This window comes from Antechinus flavipes, chromosome 1, assembly GCF_016432865.1.
Source record: "Antechinus flavipes isolate AdamAnt ecotype Samford, QLD, Australia chromosome 1, AdamAnt_v2, whole genome shotgun sequence".
In the NCBI taxonomy this organism is placed as follows: Eukaryota; Metazoa; Chordata; class Mammalia; order Dasyuromorphia; family Dasyuridae; genus Antechinus; species Antechinus flavipes.
In genome coordinates, this window is record NC_067398.1 from 542,662,555 (window position 1) to 542,683,472 (window position 20,918).

At 32.3% G+C, this 20,918-nt stretch overlaps 1 protein-coding gene across 2 annotated transcripts in view; it reads right to left on the reverse strand.

The window, feature by feature from the left end:
- Positions 1 to 20,918, reverse strand: part of CDKAL1 (CDK5 regulatory subunit associated protein 1 like 1) — a 647,858-nt gene that overhangs the window by 490,224 nt on the left and 136,716 nt on the right. For both annotated transcript variants that reach the window (XM_051970620.1, XM_051970619.1), the window contains exon 6: positions 5,813 to 5,909. In XM_051970620.1, coding sequence (XP_051826580.1) covers positions 5,813 to 5,909 — 97 coding nt within the window. The remainder of the gene's footprint in view (positions 1 to 5,812; positions 5,910 to 20,918) is intronic.

Here is a 20,918-nt window from a genome sequence, read left to right on the forward strand (position 1 = left end):
AAATAAATACCAGAGTTGATTTGCCAGAAAGAGAGTTCAACTATCTCTAAGAAAGGCAGCATTTAACTCCATCGAAGTAAAGTAAAAGTGGAACTTAAGAGAGATACAGGGTTTCAGGTTCAGTAAAAAGGCAGGTGAAATTCAGTTTTATACTGATAGTAACAATCCAAAACACTTTTATGATATTTTGAAGGTTTACAGATCAAAAATCATTAATGCATCTCAACTACTCAATGCTGATGGAATCATATTGATTAGTGATAACGTCATGATACTAAAGAGATGGTCTAAACAATTTTATAGTATTCTCAACAGAAAATCATAAACCAGTGCCAAACCCATTGATTTGTCAATCAGATTAGTCAATCCTTCTCTATCCAAACTTTCAATTGAAGAAGGGGTTTTCAGGGCCATTGGGCTTTTCTTATGTGGTAAAGTTCTAGCTGAGGTTTATAAGGCAACAGGGTTCACTATTCATCCAAAAGCTGATTGACATTTTCTAGGTTATATGGCAAGAGGTGGCTCAAGAATGACTTTGCTACTGATCTCCACAAAAGAATGGGAAATAGGTTGTCCTGTGACAACCAAAGTGATATCTCTCTCTTAGTCAATGCCAACAAGATTCTTGCCAGCATCCTCCTTAATCAGATGATCCTTCACCTAAAAGAAGTGCAAATGTGGCTTCAGGAAGGATTGAGAAATGATTGACAAAGTGTTTGCTACCTAACAACTTAAGAGGAATGTAAGGAGCAGAACAGAAGTCTGTATACAATGTTCATCTATCTGACCAAGGCTTTTGATACTATCATTTGTGAAAGCCTGTGTAAGATCACAGCAAAATTTGGTTGCCCAGGGAAATTCATCTGGACTATACCTAAATTTCATGATGGCATCCTGGAAGGGATTCTAGATAATGGACAATGCTCACACTTTTTTGAATTACCAATGGAGTGAATTAGAACTTGCTCCCATGCTTTTTCTCAAGTTTTCAGTGATGTAGTCAGATGCCTTCAATGAGGCATCTGAATGAAAATAGCATCAAGATCAGCTACTATAGTGATGGCAGATTATTTAACTTGAAAAGCCAGTACTGAAGTGAAGGAAGAATTAGTGTGCATCTTTTTGTGTGCAGATGTTTGCACACTCAGTGTAATCTATTCATTACTGCTTGTGCTAATTTTGGTCTGATAATTAACAAGAAAAGAGAAGTTCTCCATCAGCCATCACCGCACCATTCCTAAATGGAACCATCAGTTATAAAAAGCAGAGAAATTTTACTGTGAATAAGTTCACTGATCCTGGGAGTACACACAAATGATGAGGTAGATGCACCAGCAGGGAGAGCATTGGCAGAACAAGCTTACTGTCTGGAAAGCCCCAAAGAAAAGTGTGGGCAAGAAAGAGTGTTAGATGGCCTAGTAAAATGAAGGTCTACAAAGCTGTTGTGCTGACCTCATTGCTATATGCCCATGAAGGTCCATCAGCACCACCAATGCCCAGAAATTGAACCACTTCCATTTATATTGTCTTAGGAAGATTCTGAAGATCATCTGGCAAGATAAGGTACCAGACCCAGAAGTCCTTTCTCAAGGCAAACTGTAAAGCATTCAAACCCTCTGGAGAGAGCTTAATAACAAAACATGGCCATGTTGTTGAAATGCCAAACACAGTTTTGCTTCAGAGACAATTTTACAGAGAGCTCACACAAGCCAAGTGCTTACACAGAGGTTAGAAGAAACAATACAAAGACACTCTCAAGGTCTCTCTAAAGAACTTTGAAATCAATTGTGAGACTTGGGAAACAATAGCACAAGACAATCTAGCATGGTAAACTTGCATCAAAGAAGGCTTCTGCAAAGCAGAATTGACTAAGTTCAAAAGAAAGAGGAAATGAGCAAATGTAAAGACATTTCTTTCCCAAATGATCACATGGACTCTTTGTGCCCAACCCACAGCACAATCCAAGACAATTCCTCCTTCCAACCTGATAGTGGTCTGATCAGCTATATTCATACACACTACATTGACCCCAACATAGTGATGTCCTTTTGATATACTATGAAAGAAAACAATTAAATGTTTTATTTGAAATCAACATTTAATATCTAATCCTCCCAAAACTGATAATTTCTGAAACATTCTGTATATGTAAAATTTCATTCGAGCTAATATTTGATATTCAATCAACCTCAAAATAAGATTCAACAATAAAAATGAATGTCTTCTATTTTTTTAATATACAAGTACTGTTTAAAAAACAAAAAAGATCCTTACTGTTTAAAACTAAATAGATTCCCTACTACTCCTTAGTGATGCCAGCAAAACAATAAGCCTTAGATTTGAAATATTTGATCCAGCATAATAAATGACTATAAAATAGTACATGACATAATTACAATCAGAAGAAATTCAGATTGCAATTTTGCATACAATATCCATTGGCTAAAACCACAGGCAAGTTCCCTAAACATTCTAAACCTTAGTTTTCTAATCTGTAATTTTTATATATGCTGCTTTATTATTCCCTTTAACAAAGAATGACTAAACTATTTTCACAACAAAATGATCTAAGCCAATTCCAAAGAACTTTTTGTGAAAAAAAAACCTGTCTCTAGAGGAAGACCTAAGGGAATCTGAATGCAGACTGAGGCTTTTTTTTTTTTAACTTGATTTTTCTGGGTTTTTTTTTCTTTTGGTCTGTATTTTTCCCACAACATGAGTAATATGAAAATATGCACTGTATGACTGCACATGTACAACACATCAAACTGCTTACTTTTTCAATGAGTAAGTAACAAAAGAAAGAGAAGATCTGGAATTCAAAAAGAAAAGTTTTTTTTTAACAAATGTTAAAAATTGTTTCTATACATAATTGGAGGAAAATGTTTTTTAGAAAAGGGTGAGGGTTGTTTTTGCAATGAAATTATTCCAGTGGATGTTTATGCTTAGCTTTTGCTATACATTACAATAACATTCATAAACATGGCATCTTTCAACATTTTCTAGGTGAAAGGCTTGCATTTAAAACACAATTATCATGCACGCTATTTGAAGTTTTAAGATTAGAGCATCTCTACTTAAAAAGATTTTTGTTCCAAAGCAAATCAATCCAGGGATATTTCCTGAGATATGTGGATATCTGCTTAAAACCACTATTCTCTACATCACTGAGAAAAAAATGCACCTGTATGTTGGGTTTATAACTGGTAAAATAGGATGATTTATAATTTGAAATTTTTCAATAATTATGCTAAGTTATATATTTCAAAATGTTATAAATCATGTATCCAAAATGTCACCACCAATTTCTCCACCAAAATAATACAAACCAAACCATAGCTGAATGAAAACAGACTAGTTGGAAATATACTCATGACCTGAGGGAAAAAGTATACTTATATAGTTATAAATATAGGCATCAACCTTTTAAAAATGATGGTTATTACAAAATCTATGAGTTGATAATTAAAGAAATACAAATATCAAACTTGATAACAATACTTTGCCCTATTGTAATCAGCAATACTGAATTCATATGCCTGTGCATAACAAAATCAAAGAAAACCTTCTGGCTTATACCAACCACCCTTAAAGTTCTCTATATGAAATTCAAAGAAGTTCAAGTGATTTAGTCATAGTCACATACTTTTTTTTTGTTTGAGAGCCAGGTCCTCAATAGCAGTCCAGTGCCTCCAAAACTGATACTATGTTTTACTACCCATTAACATTTGTTAAAATACCTGACCCAAGTTACAGCAGATTAACTGCTCCCTTGTAAGAAGACTTTCTTCATCTGCCTGGTTACTATCAATGAAAAAAAAATAAGCACTCCAAAGATTTAGTATATAAAATTAAAAGTATACAAGAATGATAGTAGCATTTTGCTAATTTTATTTATTAATATACTGTTAAAATATAAGTAGTAGTATTATCATACAAATTGACATATATGTATTCATTTGGGTATACAATCAGCTACTTGTACAATTAAGATATGTCCACATATGGACATCATCTCATTTCTTATCCTTGGATATAACTGTCACAAGCTACTTAGACACTAGCATAACAACTATGTTTTCTAGTTGGAGAAAGCAAAACCACATATTATTTCCCAGCCCATTATTTGTTGCTGAAGAATCCTAGAAATGAGCTATTTCTAAACTTGTTTTTTGGGGGGGAAGAAAGGGAATATCTCTAGTACCTAGTGGAGTGACTGATACCTCACAGATTATAAATCACTTAGTCAAATGACCAATAACATGGCAGGAAAGCTACTTCTTTTCAAAATTACATGAAACTTCCAACAACTCTCTGCACACAGAAAGAATTCTATGTTAAATGCTGATTACAGATAGAAGAAAGAGGAATTCTCCATAAAGCAAAATCCTTTATGAATTACTACCATAGAAACCTAATATTCAAGCATCCTCATTTGGCCAGATTTGAATTACCATTTTCCTGATTCCAAGGCCAGCATTTAACCCACTAGACCAAATTTTTTTCTCTCACTTGCTCTGGCTTATTTTCTACAATTGAATGGTAACATTTTCATTTTCTGCTGAGAGGCTTTTTGTAAATTTCAGTGGAGTTTACTGGTATATAACCTCAACTGATATCAACAGTTTCTCCATAATTTTCATACATTAAAATGTCAATTTCTTCTTGGTGTTAATTCCATTTAGCTTTAACCAAAACAATCATTTTGAGGCCCCAAAGAAAAGAGGTAGTTGTGATTTTTAAAAAATAATTTCTTAGAATTATTTGTGGTATGGAAACTGAAGGATTAGGGGATTCTACAAGAGTTAATAAAAGTAACATAACTATGAATGCAAAGAAGTCCTATTTTAAAAGTGGTCACCTGAAAGAACAAAGAATTTAAAAGGAAGATAAAAAAGGATGGATGTTGGGACAGCTAGGTGGCACAGTGGATAGAGCACCCTTGAAGTCAGGAGGACTTGAGTTCAAATCAAGTCTCAGACATTTGACACTTTTAACACTTCCTAACTGTGTGACCCTGCGCAAGGCAATTAACTCCAATTGCCTGAGCGGGGTGGCGAGGGGAGATGGATGTTATTATTAAGATGAATGATTTTTTACTATTAAAACTGAGCAAATTTAGTCACAAGTCAAAAAAGTTGATAAGTAATATTGGTAATTGCTAAAACTGGTAATATTAAGACACTTAATTGGTAATATTAAGAGACTTAAACTGTGAAAAGGCTTTATCAAACTGAGGATAGGAGACATGAGAAAAAGCTCTGAGAACACTGACAATTTATTCATTTTACAAATGGAGTTAACGGGAAAAGCAGAGAGGTTTAGTGATCCATCCAACGTTATACAGTAACAGTGGCAGAGTGAAACCCAGGACTTATAATTAATAATTATTAATAAGGGTACAGAAATTAGAAATAGAGGAGAAATTATTCTTATAGATGTCAAAACTCATGAACTAAAAGTAATTATTTTATGCATAATTAAAATTAAAATTTAAGACCTACTATAAGCCTGAAAAGGCATGATATATAGTTTGGGCACATAAGAGAAAAGGGAAGTAGTTATGTTGAAGTGACTTAAATTATCCATGTATCCATACATGTATTGTGATTATAGATTATTTGTAAACTATTTCATTCTAGAAGCTTCTATTCAGCAGGAATGACATTGTAAAAACAGTCAGCATAGCTTTAGTTTCACCATCAGCACTAAATTACATTGAAATATAAAACACAAAAAATAAAAGAAATTTTACAATATATGAATTATATATAAAAAATTCTTTTTATCTTTCTTTATCAAAATGGCTTACCCCTATGATACTCAGGCCTTTAAGGTAGTCCTGACGAGGCTGTGCTTGAGGAACACATCCAGCTAAAACCACTTTCTTGTCTTCCTCTTGAGCTTTTCTGAAAGAAAAACAAATTATTATATATTACTAATATATGAACCTCCTAAATGGATAATACCTTTGAATTTGCCAAATGCATAAAACAATTTTTTCTGTCTAATCACAGAAGACAAAATTTGCATGTTTTATTTCTTCCATTAAGTAACCTTTGCAAACCAAACATTAATTCATTCTATTATCTTATTGTTAGACTAAAATATAAGCTACATAGAAACACCTCATAAATGACCAAATTTTCCCAATTAGCTGTGATTTTATCCTCTGTCAGGATGTTACCTTTTCTTACCATATATTTAGCAACCTTTTTAAACCAAATATATAAAACACAATATTGCTTCTTCTCAATGATTCAGATTTATCAATAAAACCACTATTATGAGATATGAAGATATATTCATCAGACAGTCAACATGCATGTACTAAGCATTTGCTATATGGTAGGATATTTAAATCTGGAAATGCAAAGATAAAAACATTGTACTCACCAACAAGGACTACACATGCAACTGTGGAGATATCACATAAAAACTATATACATTACAACATACAAAACAATATACATTACAAATACAAAGTAGAAAGTAATCAGGGAGGTGAGCCACTAATAGGATAGTACTCGGTGAGGGAGACAAGGAAATATCTCCGGGAGGTGGGATTTGAGCTGGGCCCTGAAAGAAGCCAGAGAAGCTAAGAGGCAAAGATGAGAAGAAATGAGAATATTCCAGACATAAGGAAAACTAAGTACAAATACTTGAAGAATCATGTTCTAAGGAACAAACAGCATGCAGGTTAGATTGGAGTATACATGGAGAAGAGAAAAGCTGAATGTCTCCTCTAAGACTATTGATTCTTCTGGATGGTCCCTATGCAGTTTGACACATAGATAATTTATTTAGACTATTCAATTTCAAAACAAGAGGATATGAGCTTCACACATATGCTCCACACACAAAAACATAAATCACATATTAAAAATGTCTTTGAAGTGAATACACAGAATTTGGGGATTCTATTGGCTAGAAATGTCATAAAGATGATTTATATCAAGAGTCTGATATGACAATATAAATGTAATACTAGAATTGATGAAAATAAAATGTAATTATTGAATCAAACAGGTTAAAACAACAGGGAGTTGTTAAAGTTGGCTGAAGAAAACAGGATGCAAAACTGACTATCTAAAGAATCACTCAGATTCAAAAAATATCACACTCCAAGAAATGCTAGATCAAATACTATTTGTAAAAAATGTTTGGGAAAATCTTTACTATGTTTTGGTAATAAGGGCATCCAGAAGACATGGTTGTCAAACTATGATTTCACAAAGAATAAAGGGGATATGTTGACAGGAATAGCTTAAATGAATGAATGAACTCAAAGGTGTAATCTCCGTGTCACAAAAGAATTATACCAACTCCTGTTTGCACATTTATCTACCTTACTCATGATTTGTATATACAAAGATACTTGCAGCTTGATTACACTTGACTGGTAAACAGATGAAGAGCACTAGCTCTGCTCATTTAAGTCTGATTTAAAACAAGCTAAGTCCCAGTATTCAGGTGCCATTCTCAGTCAATCCTGCCAGGACCTACCTGCTCATGATTGACATTACAAAATAATGAAAATTACTCAAACAAGTAAATATAAATAAACTAAAGGGAGAGAGCACTAGTAACGGGGATAACGAAATAAGTTTCACAACTTTACACCTGGACATGCTCCAGCCTATCCTTTCTTATATACACTTATTTAGACTGTTCAATTTAAAAAATGGAACACAAAACTATAAATAATACTATAGATATAGCATGACCAAAGCATAGTGGGATTATCATCACCAGCCTTATACATACAACGCAGAAGTATTTGAGGGATAGAGGGGAGGAAGCCTACTAAGGTAATTGTTAAGTGTCATGCCCAGGGTCATGCAGTTAGTAAGTGTTAAGTTTTTGAGGCTGGATTTGAACTCAGGTTCTCCTGATTCCAGGACTCTATCCACTACACTTTCTAATTGTCTTTTTTTTTTTTTTAATAGAAATTAAATCTATCTAAAATTATTCAATTCTCTTGCTGTCCAATTCTTTTGTCACATTGTTGATTCACTGGGCTTGAAGTCCAATTATAATTTCTAGGATTTTTCCATATACACTTTTCAACCAGGTTACTTGCACTCTCTGCTTATACACACAATTTTTTTTTCATTCTTTCGACTTTATTTATTTATTTATTTTGTTTGTTTGTTTCTCGTGGATTGATTCGCTTCCACTTCCCAAGTCTAATTTTTAAGAAATTATTTTCTTTAGTGAGCTTTTATACCTCTTTTTTCTTTTAGCCAATTCTTCTTTTTAAGAAGTTCTTCTCCTCTGTGAATTTTTTAAACCTCTTTTCCCAGGTTAATTCTGCTTTTTAAGAGTTAATTCTCTTCAGTGAATTTTTGTGCTTCTTATATTATTAGACCAATTCTGTTTTTTAAAACATTAAACTGTTTACAATTCCCATATGAAGAGATGATATTTATGTTTCTTAAGAACTTCATTGTTAACAGGACAATTAAGAGTATACACACACAGAGGGCACAGGTGTGGATTGACTACAATGGGATAATATGAAAAAAATAAAATTAAGAAGAAAGAGGAATGCATTGGGAAAGGGAGGAAAGAAAAGGGCAGAATGGGGTAAATTATTTCACATAAAAGAGGCATGAAAGAAAGAGTTTTTACAGTAGGGAAAAGATACTTGAACCTTACCCATATCAGAATTGGCTCAAAAAGGGAACAATATACTCACTCCCTTGTATATATATAAATCTATCTTGCCCTACAGGGAAGTAGAAGGAGAGGTGAATTTTGAGGTATATTATGGGCCAGAACTTGAAACAAGGTGCTAATCAGTGGAATTGATAGAGACAATAGTTATCTAATATAGCATGGTGCTTAACAATGCTCTAGTTCAGTACATGTACTTAGTACTTATAATAGTTCTACAAGATTCACACCTTTGATAAAAGAGCATATAAACTCAGACAAGCTCAGCCAGAATCAGAACTAGGGAAGACCAGAGAAGTGGTGGCAGGCTCTCCTTCGATTCTCCACTGAAACCAAAACCCAGAGGGCCTCCCAAAAAACTAGCCGTGAAGTAAAGGAGACAATAAAGGATTTGGACTTTTACACCTGGCTGTCTTTGGGGTGATTACTGAATTGAAACTAAGGCTGCTCCCAGAGACCCTGAAAGAAAAAGAAACAGAGAACATTACATTTTAGAGAAGAATATTACAGAGGTAGGCAGTGGTCAAAACCAAAACACACTTTTGAAGAGGGAAAGTGTGAAAAGCAGAGAAAGAAAGAGAAAAATAAATAAAGGGAAAAAACCTGATAAGGGAAATAAACAAGTATTAATCTTAACAGTGAATATGAATAAAATGAACTATCCATAAAAGGCAAGTGAAAAGCAGACTGGATTAAAAATCAGAATCCAACAATATGTTATTTAAAAGAAACACACTTAAAACAGAAATATTCGGAATAAGAAGTCAAGGAGATGAGGAACATTTTACAAAGGTTAGATATGATAGATCTCTAGAGAAAATTGAATAGGAATAAGAACAAATACAACTTTTTCTCAGAGGTATATGGCCATTACACAAAAAAAATGATTATATAGTAGGGCATAAAAGCACCACAATGAAATGAAAAGTAATAGAAATAATAAATGCATAATTTTCAGCTATAATACCATAAGAATTACATTCAAAAAAGGGCAGTGGAAACATAGATTAGAAATTAACTGTAAACTAAATAATCTAATCCTAAACGATGAATAGGTCAAAGAACAAATCACAGAAGCTATCAAGAATTTCATTAAAAAGAATGAGACAACATATCAAAATGCATGAGATGTAGCCAAAGTAGTTCTTAGATAAAATTTTATATCTTTAATGCTTGCATCAAGAAAAAAGGAGAAAGAGCAGATTAATGAATTGAGCATGCAATGAAAATAAAACCTAGAAAAAGAACAAATTTAAAATAATAAAAGTCACAATAAATCAATGGTTAATTAAAATGTTTAATTAAAAACAAAAACAAAAAAGGAAGAGGAAAACCAAATTACCAGTAAAACAAAATGAAAAGGGTGGATTCAACATCAATGAAGAGGATAATAAAGCAATTATTAGGGGATCGTTTGTTCAACTTTATGCTAATAAATCTAAGTGAAATGGATGAATATTTTTAAAAATATAAAGTGCCCAAATAAAATGCTTAAATAATCGTGTGCGCACACACACGCACACAACCAAGAAAGCACCCATCAAAAAAAGAAACAGATAAAAAAATCAGGGTATTTAGATATAATTGAATATTATTGCAACAATTTATAGGGAGATGGGAAAGCAGATGAAGCAAAAAAGGAGCATTTCAGAGAAACCTATAGGGTCTATATGAAATGACGGTATTGTGATAGTGAAAGTGATGAAAAAGAAAAGAAAGGAAAAGAAAGAATATTAATCTTTATGGTGGTTTTTTTCTCGCTATGCTGCCATTCTCATCCTCTCTCTTCAACTGAACTTTGGACTCCAACACTAAATATCTAAGCACAGATGAGTTTTTGCCTCATTTTGCCAGACTTCCATTGCAATTCTGACCTATTTGCATGTAATAATATCTGCATTCTGCCTATTATCTACTATTTATTATCAGTTATTATATCTACTCCAGAAGATATTATTATATCTACTATAGTAGAATACTACCTATTATCTTCTATTTATTATTAGAACTTAGGACTACATTCCTAGTTAAGTTTTGATGGCTGAGTTTTCAGTCATCTTGCCTAGGACAAAAATCCCCTGTCACTTTTGAGCCATCTCATCACCATACAGTTGTGACCATATCTTCCTCACTTTCTTTATATATATTATCCAACTTCACTTAAATGTAAATTCTTTGGAGAAGTAACTGTTTGGTATGTTCACATTTGTGTATATCCTTAACAGAGCCTGACACATAGTAAAAACTTAACAAATGGTTTACCTATATACCTATTAATAAAATATTTAAAAGATGTACAGAAAGAAATTCAAAGGGAAACATGGATAAGCAGAGTAATTTTGGAGCTATTGTGTTGAATTAATTATAAATTATTCTTTTTAAAAAATCAAATTGTATGAAGGATAGACAGTTTTATAATCAACTCTCTTGGAATTGGAATAATCTTGTTTACTGATATCTGTGAAGGCAATAATACTAAAAAAAATTTTTTTTAAAATTAAATGAATAGTCCTCAAAGTGACTGGATCTAGGCAAACTATATATAAAGATACAGAGAAAACAGGCAAAAAAAAAAAATCCACTAATGGATTATCTTGTATAAAAATTCCATTTTCAACTTAAATGAAACACTGAGAAGGATGTGTTCTAGTAATACATTTCATAATCAAAATTTTGATGATAGGAGTTAGAAGTGACATAGGTACGTACAGTGTTTCTATCTTGTGTTATTCAATATTATGCACATAATTTGCATTCAAATCCCTGGTAAAGGACTGATATACATCATTAGGAAAGTTAAGTTATTTAGGGCAAATTTATAAATCTTAGTTGCAGTCGGGCAACTAGACTGGTCACAAAATTCAACTTGTACCCACTGTCAAAAGAGATAAGTGGACTAATAAACTATTCATTTAACCAGGTATGATATTCTTTAAGTTATTATGTTTTTTGCCTGCTATTTCAAAGACCATAAAATGAATATGTACCCTAGAGAATTATTAAATTAACTCAAATAAATTTACTTTGTAGAAAGATATATAAGTTCCTAATAACAGGTAATATTAATAAGTCTTCAAAAAGAAAGATAAACAGTTGAAATAAATCATATCCAAAAGTATGGAATAAAGTTGGTATGAATTAAACTGAAAAGTTTTTGATGTTGATCAAATATTTATGATTTAGATCAATTCTACAGTCTTGCTTATTTAATAGCTAAAATTATTATTAAGGCTAAAGAACAAGGAAAATTGATTTGATTTCTTCACAAATAACAATTTGAAGGAAATTTTCAGGAAAATTCAAGGTCATTACTTTGTTTCTTCATTAAGGAAGATAAATAATGTAGGGGAAAGAGTACCAACTTGTCAGTCTGATAAAATAGAAGCTACAATGAATTTGCAACAATAAGTCATGCAAATTAATATTTGCTTTGCAACTTACTCTGATGTGACCCTAGCCAAGTCACTTAATTAGAAGGTTATAATAGATAATCTGTAAGGACTTTTCCAATTTTAAATCTATGATCCTATAAACCACTGGGATTCATTTTTCTTCATGTTAAATAAGAAAGTTAGCTTGAATAATCACAAAGATGATTTTTCAGCTCCAGACCTGAACTCATTTTATCATATTTATTGTATAATATTGTGTACTGTCTTATCCTACATTAGTATAAGAGTTGTAGGTGAGTGATAAAGGAAACAAATCCATTTTCTAATAATCCCAGATATTTAATATATGTGCAGGAAGTTCAAAGGATGTGGAATTACATCTGATGTGGAATACAGAAAGACATATTACAATAATGGGAAATAGAACCTTTCTGCCCATTCCTTTGCATCAAAAAATTTGTGGCCTGTACATTACTGTAATCACTTTTAAATAAATCAAAACTCTTTTAAGGTAGGTGCTCTGAAACAGCAACTTTTTTTTTCTACTATACAGAAATAATAGCTACCTGAATGTACTCTCTGATTAGTCATTTTAGCCAGGAGGCACAAATTAGATTGAGTCTCTTTGGAAATTAAATCCAATAAAAATTCTAAAATGAAGGAACTGTTCCACAGCTATTAATTCTATAGAGATATTAACTGCTCTCTCTACATCACTAGAAAATCTACAGCATTTTACATAAAAACTTTCTAATTTCTTAATTGTCATTCAATGTGATGAAACTAGTACCAAAATTCATGTGACACTTTTCTGGACCAAAACAAATTCACAGTGACATTTTAGCTAGTCAGAGAACAAAATCTTTGTGAAACATTTCCACAAAAAACACACTTCATGCAGAAAGATAACTAATGTTCTAAGTCAATTATATACACTATAAGGATGTAAACTTAGAATGACTTTCGAAACTAACACAAATATGATTAGAATTATATTAAAAAGAATACTATTCCATTTCAGAGGACACTCATTTTAGAAAGGCAGCATTTTCATTCCTCTTATTGATTCTCTATCTCACTCCCCACAGAAACTACTGCAAACTTCTCCTTTCTTCAGGATTCCCATACCAACTTTTCCCTACTTTGTCTTTGTTGAGGATCTTGCCTCTTTAACTCAAAAATTTAGTATTGCTGACTGACTGACTGAATACACTATGAATGAGAAATTGAGTGGACAACCAAATAATTACATGCATTATCTTTCTTGCAGGGAATATGAAGTACCATTTTTCATTACCCAAAGTTCCTTTTTTTATATACTCACTTCTATGTTCTCATCTACACTTTGGTTAGCTAAAGTCACTACTTTAGATCTGAATAAATAAAAAATCACTGGACTTCCCCATAATATTTTTTCCTCTCCTCTTTTTCCCATTCCTTTCTTGCTTATTCATTTAACTTTTGTCTTTTCTCTCTGTTCCCTACATCTCAGTAGAACTAGGACACAAAGACTATTCTGACTTTCTTATGGGATTTATAAAGACAAATCAAAACACTCACTCCCTTCACCAGAATATTTTGAGCCCTGAGTTATTTTCTCACTTGATCCTCACAAAGACACTCACAGTTATTATTGTTGTCATTTTACAGATGAAGCAATTGAGATACAAAGATGTTAAGCTCCTCAATAAATAATGACAGCTAAAATAATCAACACTACTTGATGGGAAAAAAAATAAGACTTTTTAAAGTATATGATGAATTTGTTTTTTAAAAAGAGTATCATTTCTTCATGTCTACACAGTTGCATGAGGAAAAATTTCCAAGGATTTACAGTTATTTAGATTATCCTAATAAGTGAAAAATTAATTTTATTTAGGTACAATTCACCCTGTTTTGCCTACACAATTAAGAAAAGCTCTTCATATCGTTAAAGATTCTGCTTTGATCCACCAAAGAAAAAAGGGGAAGAGAAAGAAAACAGTCTTTGCTGCCCATCTTTGGGTATCTTTTTAATTTTTCTATATTATCTTAGAAGCCACATGAGAGTGGTTTTAGTCCCTGAGATGTAAACAGGATATTATAATTAGGGAAGAAGCACTAATTATGAAAATATAAGTGTGGCTGAATTTGGGTCTGAAATTAACCTTGGGGGGAAAAAAAGGAAAAAAAACCAAATACAAATTTCTGGAGATGACACTGAAGAAACTAAATAATTCTAAATATTAAAAGATGAATCAACAAAGAAATATATATAAATTTTATCTTTTAACACCTTCTGGTAATATCATGTACTAATAAGGAAAGAGAAAAGGTTAAAAAATTTAGAAACATTTCTATATCATATATTCATCATCTCTTTTTGTTGTTGTTGTTCAGTCATTTCAGTCACATCCAACTCTTTGTTCCCCATTTAGAGTTTCCCTGGCAAAGATACTGGAGTGATTTGCCATTTCCTTCATTTTACACATGAGGAAACAGAGGTAAACAGGACTAAATTACCTGCCCAGCTCACACAGCTCAGTTTCTGAGGCTAGATTTGAACTCAGCTGTTCTTGACTCCAGGCCCATAATAGCCACTAAACCAGTGACCATCCCCTATCATCTCTAATACCCCTGATTTATATTGCTATCTTTCCACTTCTGTGAAAACATAATTTGAAACATTTGATATGAAGTGAGGAATAGTTAAAAAAAAAAAAAAAGCATCTGATAAGACATTAAATTAGTGACCTAGGTATGCCTTTAATTGTATAATCTTGAATCACTCATTGTGTATCAGTGATCTCAAGTTAAAAGGGACTGCAGAGGATCTTTCTCCTTTTACAAATTAAGAAGTGGGCAATCAAAATGGTCAGACCTATGAATTAGTACTATCACTTTTGTAGCTATACACAGAATGGATTAAGGAAGGGAAAGATAGCTATTGCAAGAAGTAATGGGGGCCAAGATTAATGTATTCATGGTGCAAGATGAAAGAAAAGAATCAATCCTAAAGATGTTGAAGTGGAATCAATAACTGATTGTGTATTTGAGGTGAATAAGAAAGAAAAGTTGCAGACTGGAAGAATGATGTTAACATGGGCGGGGGGGGAGGGAGGAGGTGAAAAAAGAAAGGAAAAAAAAATTCCTAATAGTTTTAGGAAAAAAGATATTAGTTGTGTTTCAGACATGCTATGCTTGAGATACTTATGAAAAATACTGTTGAGTATATACAGCAAGAGATAGGAGTGGAACTAAGGAGAGAAAAAGGGGCTAAATATAGAAATCTTAGAATCATTAGAGTTGAATATAGGAAATCTTATGAGATAGCTATGAAAGAAAGAAGCGGCTAAGAGGCCCAGGAAAGATGTGAGGTGGAATACCTACATAGAAAGATTCTGTCTTGGATCTTATTTTAAAAAACAAAAAAGATCAGTCAGATAGCTAGGAAGAGAATCAAGACAAAGCAATATCCTGAAATCTTTGGGAAGAAGGATTATCCGGGAGGAAGGAATTATTAGCAGTACTGAGGAACAAAAAGGCTTGAACATTATGGAGGATCATCCATAAAAATATCAAGCTGCAAGAAGAGATAAAAGCAAAAAGTATAAGTAGAAAAAATAACAAGATGGATCATCTCATCTCAACATCTAAGACTGAAGCAGAAATATGAAAGTGATGGAACACTATTGCTCTATAAGAAATGATAAACAAGCTGATTTTAGAAAGGCTTGAGAAGAATCACACGAACTTATGCTGAATGAAATAAGCAGAACCAGGAATACACTGTACATAATAATAGCAAGACTGTGTAATGATACTATGAAAGACTTGGTTCTTATCAGTGGTTCAGTGATCCAAAGCAATCTCAATACACTTTAGACAGAAAATGCCATCTGAATGTAAACCAAGACATGCTATGTTCACTTTTTTCCTTTTTCTTATGTTTTTTTCCCTCTCATAGTTATTCCCTTTTTTTCTGATTTTTCTGTCATATGATTAATAAAGAAATGTGTATTTTTTTAAAAAAAAATTAATGTACATGTAATGTAATGTACATGTATAAGGGGAAAAAAAAACAATAAAAAAGTTTTTTTAAAAAGATTATGCAACACAGTGGGGGGAAAAAAGAGTGGAGCAGAAAAGAAAGACTAAAAGTGATACTGAGGTTATGTGAAATATGAAAACAAGAAGAGAAGGAGTTCAGGAAGATTCCATTTTTTTTGTGAGTCAATTGGTTAAGTGACTTGCCTAGGATCACACAGCTAGTAAGTATTAATGTCTGAGGCTGTATCTGAACTCAGGTCTTCCTAAATCCAAGGCCAGTGCTCTATCCACTGTGCCACCTAGGTGCCCCAAGATTCCATTTTTTCAATGAAGAATGTGAAGGTTTTCTTTGCTAAAAGGATGAGGGGAGAAAATAATAAATTATTTGAGAAAAGAAGATTTGTAATAGCATCTGTGAAAAGTATAATATATCATTGAAAGGATGTATTACTATACGTCCTCAAGAGCCCAAATGAAACAATAAAATTTGCTATATTTCTAGTTGCATGATTTCCTCTGGAAGTGTCCAGCAGCATGTCAGAAGCTCAGAAGTCAAATGAGAAGAATAATTCAGACTCATGTTTTACAAAGCAAAGAGCAACAACAGGAAAATGGAGCAAGGGATTCAGGAGTTGAAGGTGATGTAAAGTTAAACAAAGATAACATCGAAGGTCCATTCAACTATTAAAATCAATAACTCCAATATGACATAGTCTAAGAAAAGATCATCAAAATTCAGAAGAAGCCCTTTACTTCTCATTTATAGTGGTCATGTATAGTGGAAAAAACAGAGAATTTCAATTGCTTCCAAATCCTTAAGGATATCCTTGAAGGTAAACAGATTGTTTAAAAAAATAATAACAAATCTGCTAATTAATGTTAAATGTATCCAACAGATATAGAAGGTACACTGAACAGACTTTAAATTAGCAAAGAAAAAGTTACAAAATTAGGTGTTTTTTGGTGCTCAAATCTAATCGACTCTTACATACTTTCTTACTCCACATACAAAATCTGGAAAATACATGCAAATTAAATATTTTTTAAATTAGAAGAGAAAATAAATTAATAAATAAAATAATTATCCACAAGAAAATTTAACAAATGGACAGTCAACAAATGACAAAAATTCTGAAGACTTTGCTTAGTTAGTATAAGCAAATGACTAGCCTGACTTTATTGAAATTATTTATTGAAAAACAATGTAACTATTTGGAATTAGTAGTCTTGTTTTGTTTGTCTTTTCATAATACTTTTTTGATTTTTATCTTATATAAGTGTTTATAAATATTGGAGGAATAGATTTGAAATTTGTCATCTCAAAATATTCTTTTGGATTTTTATCATGTGTAGGACTTGATGGGAACATTGGTAGTACACAGTTGGAATTTGTCATCACCATAAACAATTGATTTTACCATATTACAAAGGAAGAAATAACAACTTATTTTTGGGTGGGAGGAGGAAAGAAAAGGATGAGAAAAGGAAACAGTGAATAAATAAAGAGAGGGTAAAAATAAGTGATCAGAGTACAACTAAAGAAGGAAATAAGACAGCCTAGAAGAAATGGAATAGTAACAACTCAATTGGGAATTTTGACTCAAGGCCCAAAATCAGGAGGTATCTACAAAGACACACATCAGGTTTTTCTAGGACTCAAGAGAGAAGTAGGTTAAGAGAGGAACGTCATTGTACTAGGCGAGGTTAAAGACACAAGAAAGGTATCTGATAAACTGAAAAAATGAAGCCTTAGAGTATGTCAGAAGGGATCAGAATTAAAGGCACAAGTAGAAGGCATGTCATTAGAAAGGAAAGATACTTTGCTATGTCAGGAAAAAAAAGAAGATGAAGAAGAAAGAATGAGCATATAAGTATTTCCAAAGAGGGAGTAAAACACACCTGATGATCTTCATCTTCCCAATAAAAAAGATATGAGAGAAGAAAAAGTAATTGGGGATTGAAAGACTGTCATTGAAAACTTGGTTGGGACATGCAGAATTCCTGTTCATGACAGGTCTGGTGATGAAAGAAAATAATTCACAGTTAAATATATGTGGTAGTATTACAATATCAGAGAATACATTTTAAGGCAAACAGTGGGTCAGGAAGAGGAACTGGTAGTTCGATACCAATGGGTCATAAAAAGCTTTAATGATTGGTGATTCAATACCATGGATACCTCACCAAGGCACACCAGAAAACTTTAATCTGGAGTTTTTCATTGGCTCTGTCCTTCTTCAGAAATGCTGATTGTCGAATATAGAGAGGACTGGCGAGACTTACATGAACTGATGCTAAGTGAAATGAGCAGAACCAGGAGATCATTATATACCTCAACAACGATACTGTTTGAGGATGTATTCTGATGGAAGTGGATCTCTTTGATAAAGAGAGCTAATTCAGTTTCAATTGATCAAGGATGAACAGAAGCAGCTACACCCAAAGAAAGAACACTGGGAAATGAATATAAACTGCTAGCATTTTTGTTTTTCTTCCCGGGTTATTTATACCTTCTGAATCCAATTCTCCCTATGCAACAAGAAAACTGTTCGGTTCTGTACACATATATTGTATCTAGGATATACTGTAATCTATTTAACATGTAAAAGACTGCTTGCCATCTGGAGGGAGGAAGGGGAAAAATCTGAACAGAAGTGAGTGCAAGGGATAATGCTGTAAAAAATTACCCTGGCATGGGTTCTATCAATAAAAAGTTATTAAAAAGAAATGCTGATTGTCTTTTCTGCTAAGCTTACTCCTTATAAATCTAGGGGACAATGCATAAAGTCCTTTTTCTTCTTCTCCCCATTAAAAAATAAAATAAGTAAGTTATTGCTTAAGATGTCATGATAACAATGATTTGGAGTCACGAACATGAATTCAAATACTTGCTCTGCCACTTACTACTTCTGTGAGCCTGAAGAAGTCTTAACTGCTAAATCGGTTTCTTTTTCTATATTATGAGGACACTGGATTAGATTGTGTTAAATCCACACTACAAGAATTAAAATTTCAAAATACCATTAAAGTATTCTTAAAAAGGACCAATGGAGATAGTAGGAAAAAAATGTTTTCAGAAGGAAATATGTGAAATGGGATTGTTAAAAAAAAATCTATATTTAAAGTACACTCGCACTGATAAGAGAAATTATAGTAAATTATTTTTAAACCGCTTAAAACTTTTAGGAAAACTTTTCCATTTATTAGTATAATTAACAAGCCTATTCCTTCTGCACTTACAGAATGCCAAGCACTATGCTTAGCATTTTCGATATTTATAAAAAATTGTCCTCAATGTACTTACATCATAACAAAGAAGAAAACATGACAACAACTACATTCATACAAGCTACACACAAAATTGATTAAGGCAAGCTAAAAGAGAAAGGCATTTGTAACTGAAGGAACTGGAAAAGGCCTCCTGAAGAAAATAAGATGAGCTGGTTTTGGAAAGAAGTCAGGAATAGTAAAACATGCAAAAGGACAGCATTCTAGGCATGGGGGACAATGAAAAGGCATGGAGTCAGGTGATAGAATGTTATATACAAGAAACTGCATTTGACAGAAAGGCTTTTCTGGCCTGACTAGAATTTTTACTGCCACTGTCATGTCCAAGAGATTGGTCCAGCTGGGGATAAATATATTCCTTATGAATAAAGCCTCTATTCTTTCAAGGAAGCAGGTAGCAATGGGGAGGGGGAGGGAATAGAGAGAAAGATGTTTATTATACTAGATGGAAGAGAATTCTGCATTATAGTTTTCTCTGTGGAATTATTCCCTTAGTTTTCCACTCTTACTTGCTGCTATCAAGGTGGCCAGGAACCACCAACTCCACTATTTCTTCTAATAATTGCCTCTACATATACTGTATCTAAATATTATTCTCATAACTCTTAGGTATACTTCTTTAAACTGCTACCCTTTCTTGTTCCTTCTGTTTCTTTTTTAATTTCTACCAAGGTTTTTAGAATACAGATCATTACAGTTATCACTAGCTAATGAGATCACTGTAGGCAAAATTCAACAGCAAAAAAAAGTTAAATTTGGGAACATTTATTAAGCATCTAATATATGCAAGATAGTGTGCTTAAAATCTCTATTGGAGAAACATAAGCACAACTTAAAGATAATGAAATAAATAAAAAGAATAGATCCAGGCAAAGTGCTATAAGGAATATGAGAAGAGAGAACAGTTTCTCCATGAGAACTTAACAGGAAATTTCATATAATAGGGTTATAATATATTATAAATAATATATATAATAGAATAGGAAGAATAAAAAAGTATATATGGCAATAGTTATAACTTTTTTGTTCCACTAATTCCTTTAAAAATGTATTGTGAAAAACAAGGCAATTTAACATATATTATAATAACTGCAGAGTAATATTTATTAAGTACTTATAATAACTATAATAATATGTTTTGCTCCAAATTGAAATTTATATAATTACAAAATGTAAAATTTCATTCTACCTAAAAATATGAAAAAATTGAAAAATTATGAAATGTGAAGTTATAAAGCACTCATAAAATTAATAGTAAAAATTTTACATAGGACATTTTGTAAGAATTTAAAGAAGTAATACATCAAGACTTCAAAACATTCTAGCTATTCTCTACAATACTTCAAATCAAAAGTGTTTTAGGTTTTTTTGTTGTTGTTTTTACAAATTTTGGTGAATATAAATATTTTTAATGAACTAAGTAACAACTTGGAAACTTTTTTTTAACATAATTATCAATTCCACTTAAACAACATTACTGTTAGACTTGTATTTGAACAAAAATTTGCAATATTTATCTCAACACCAAAT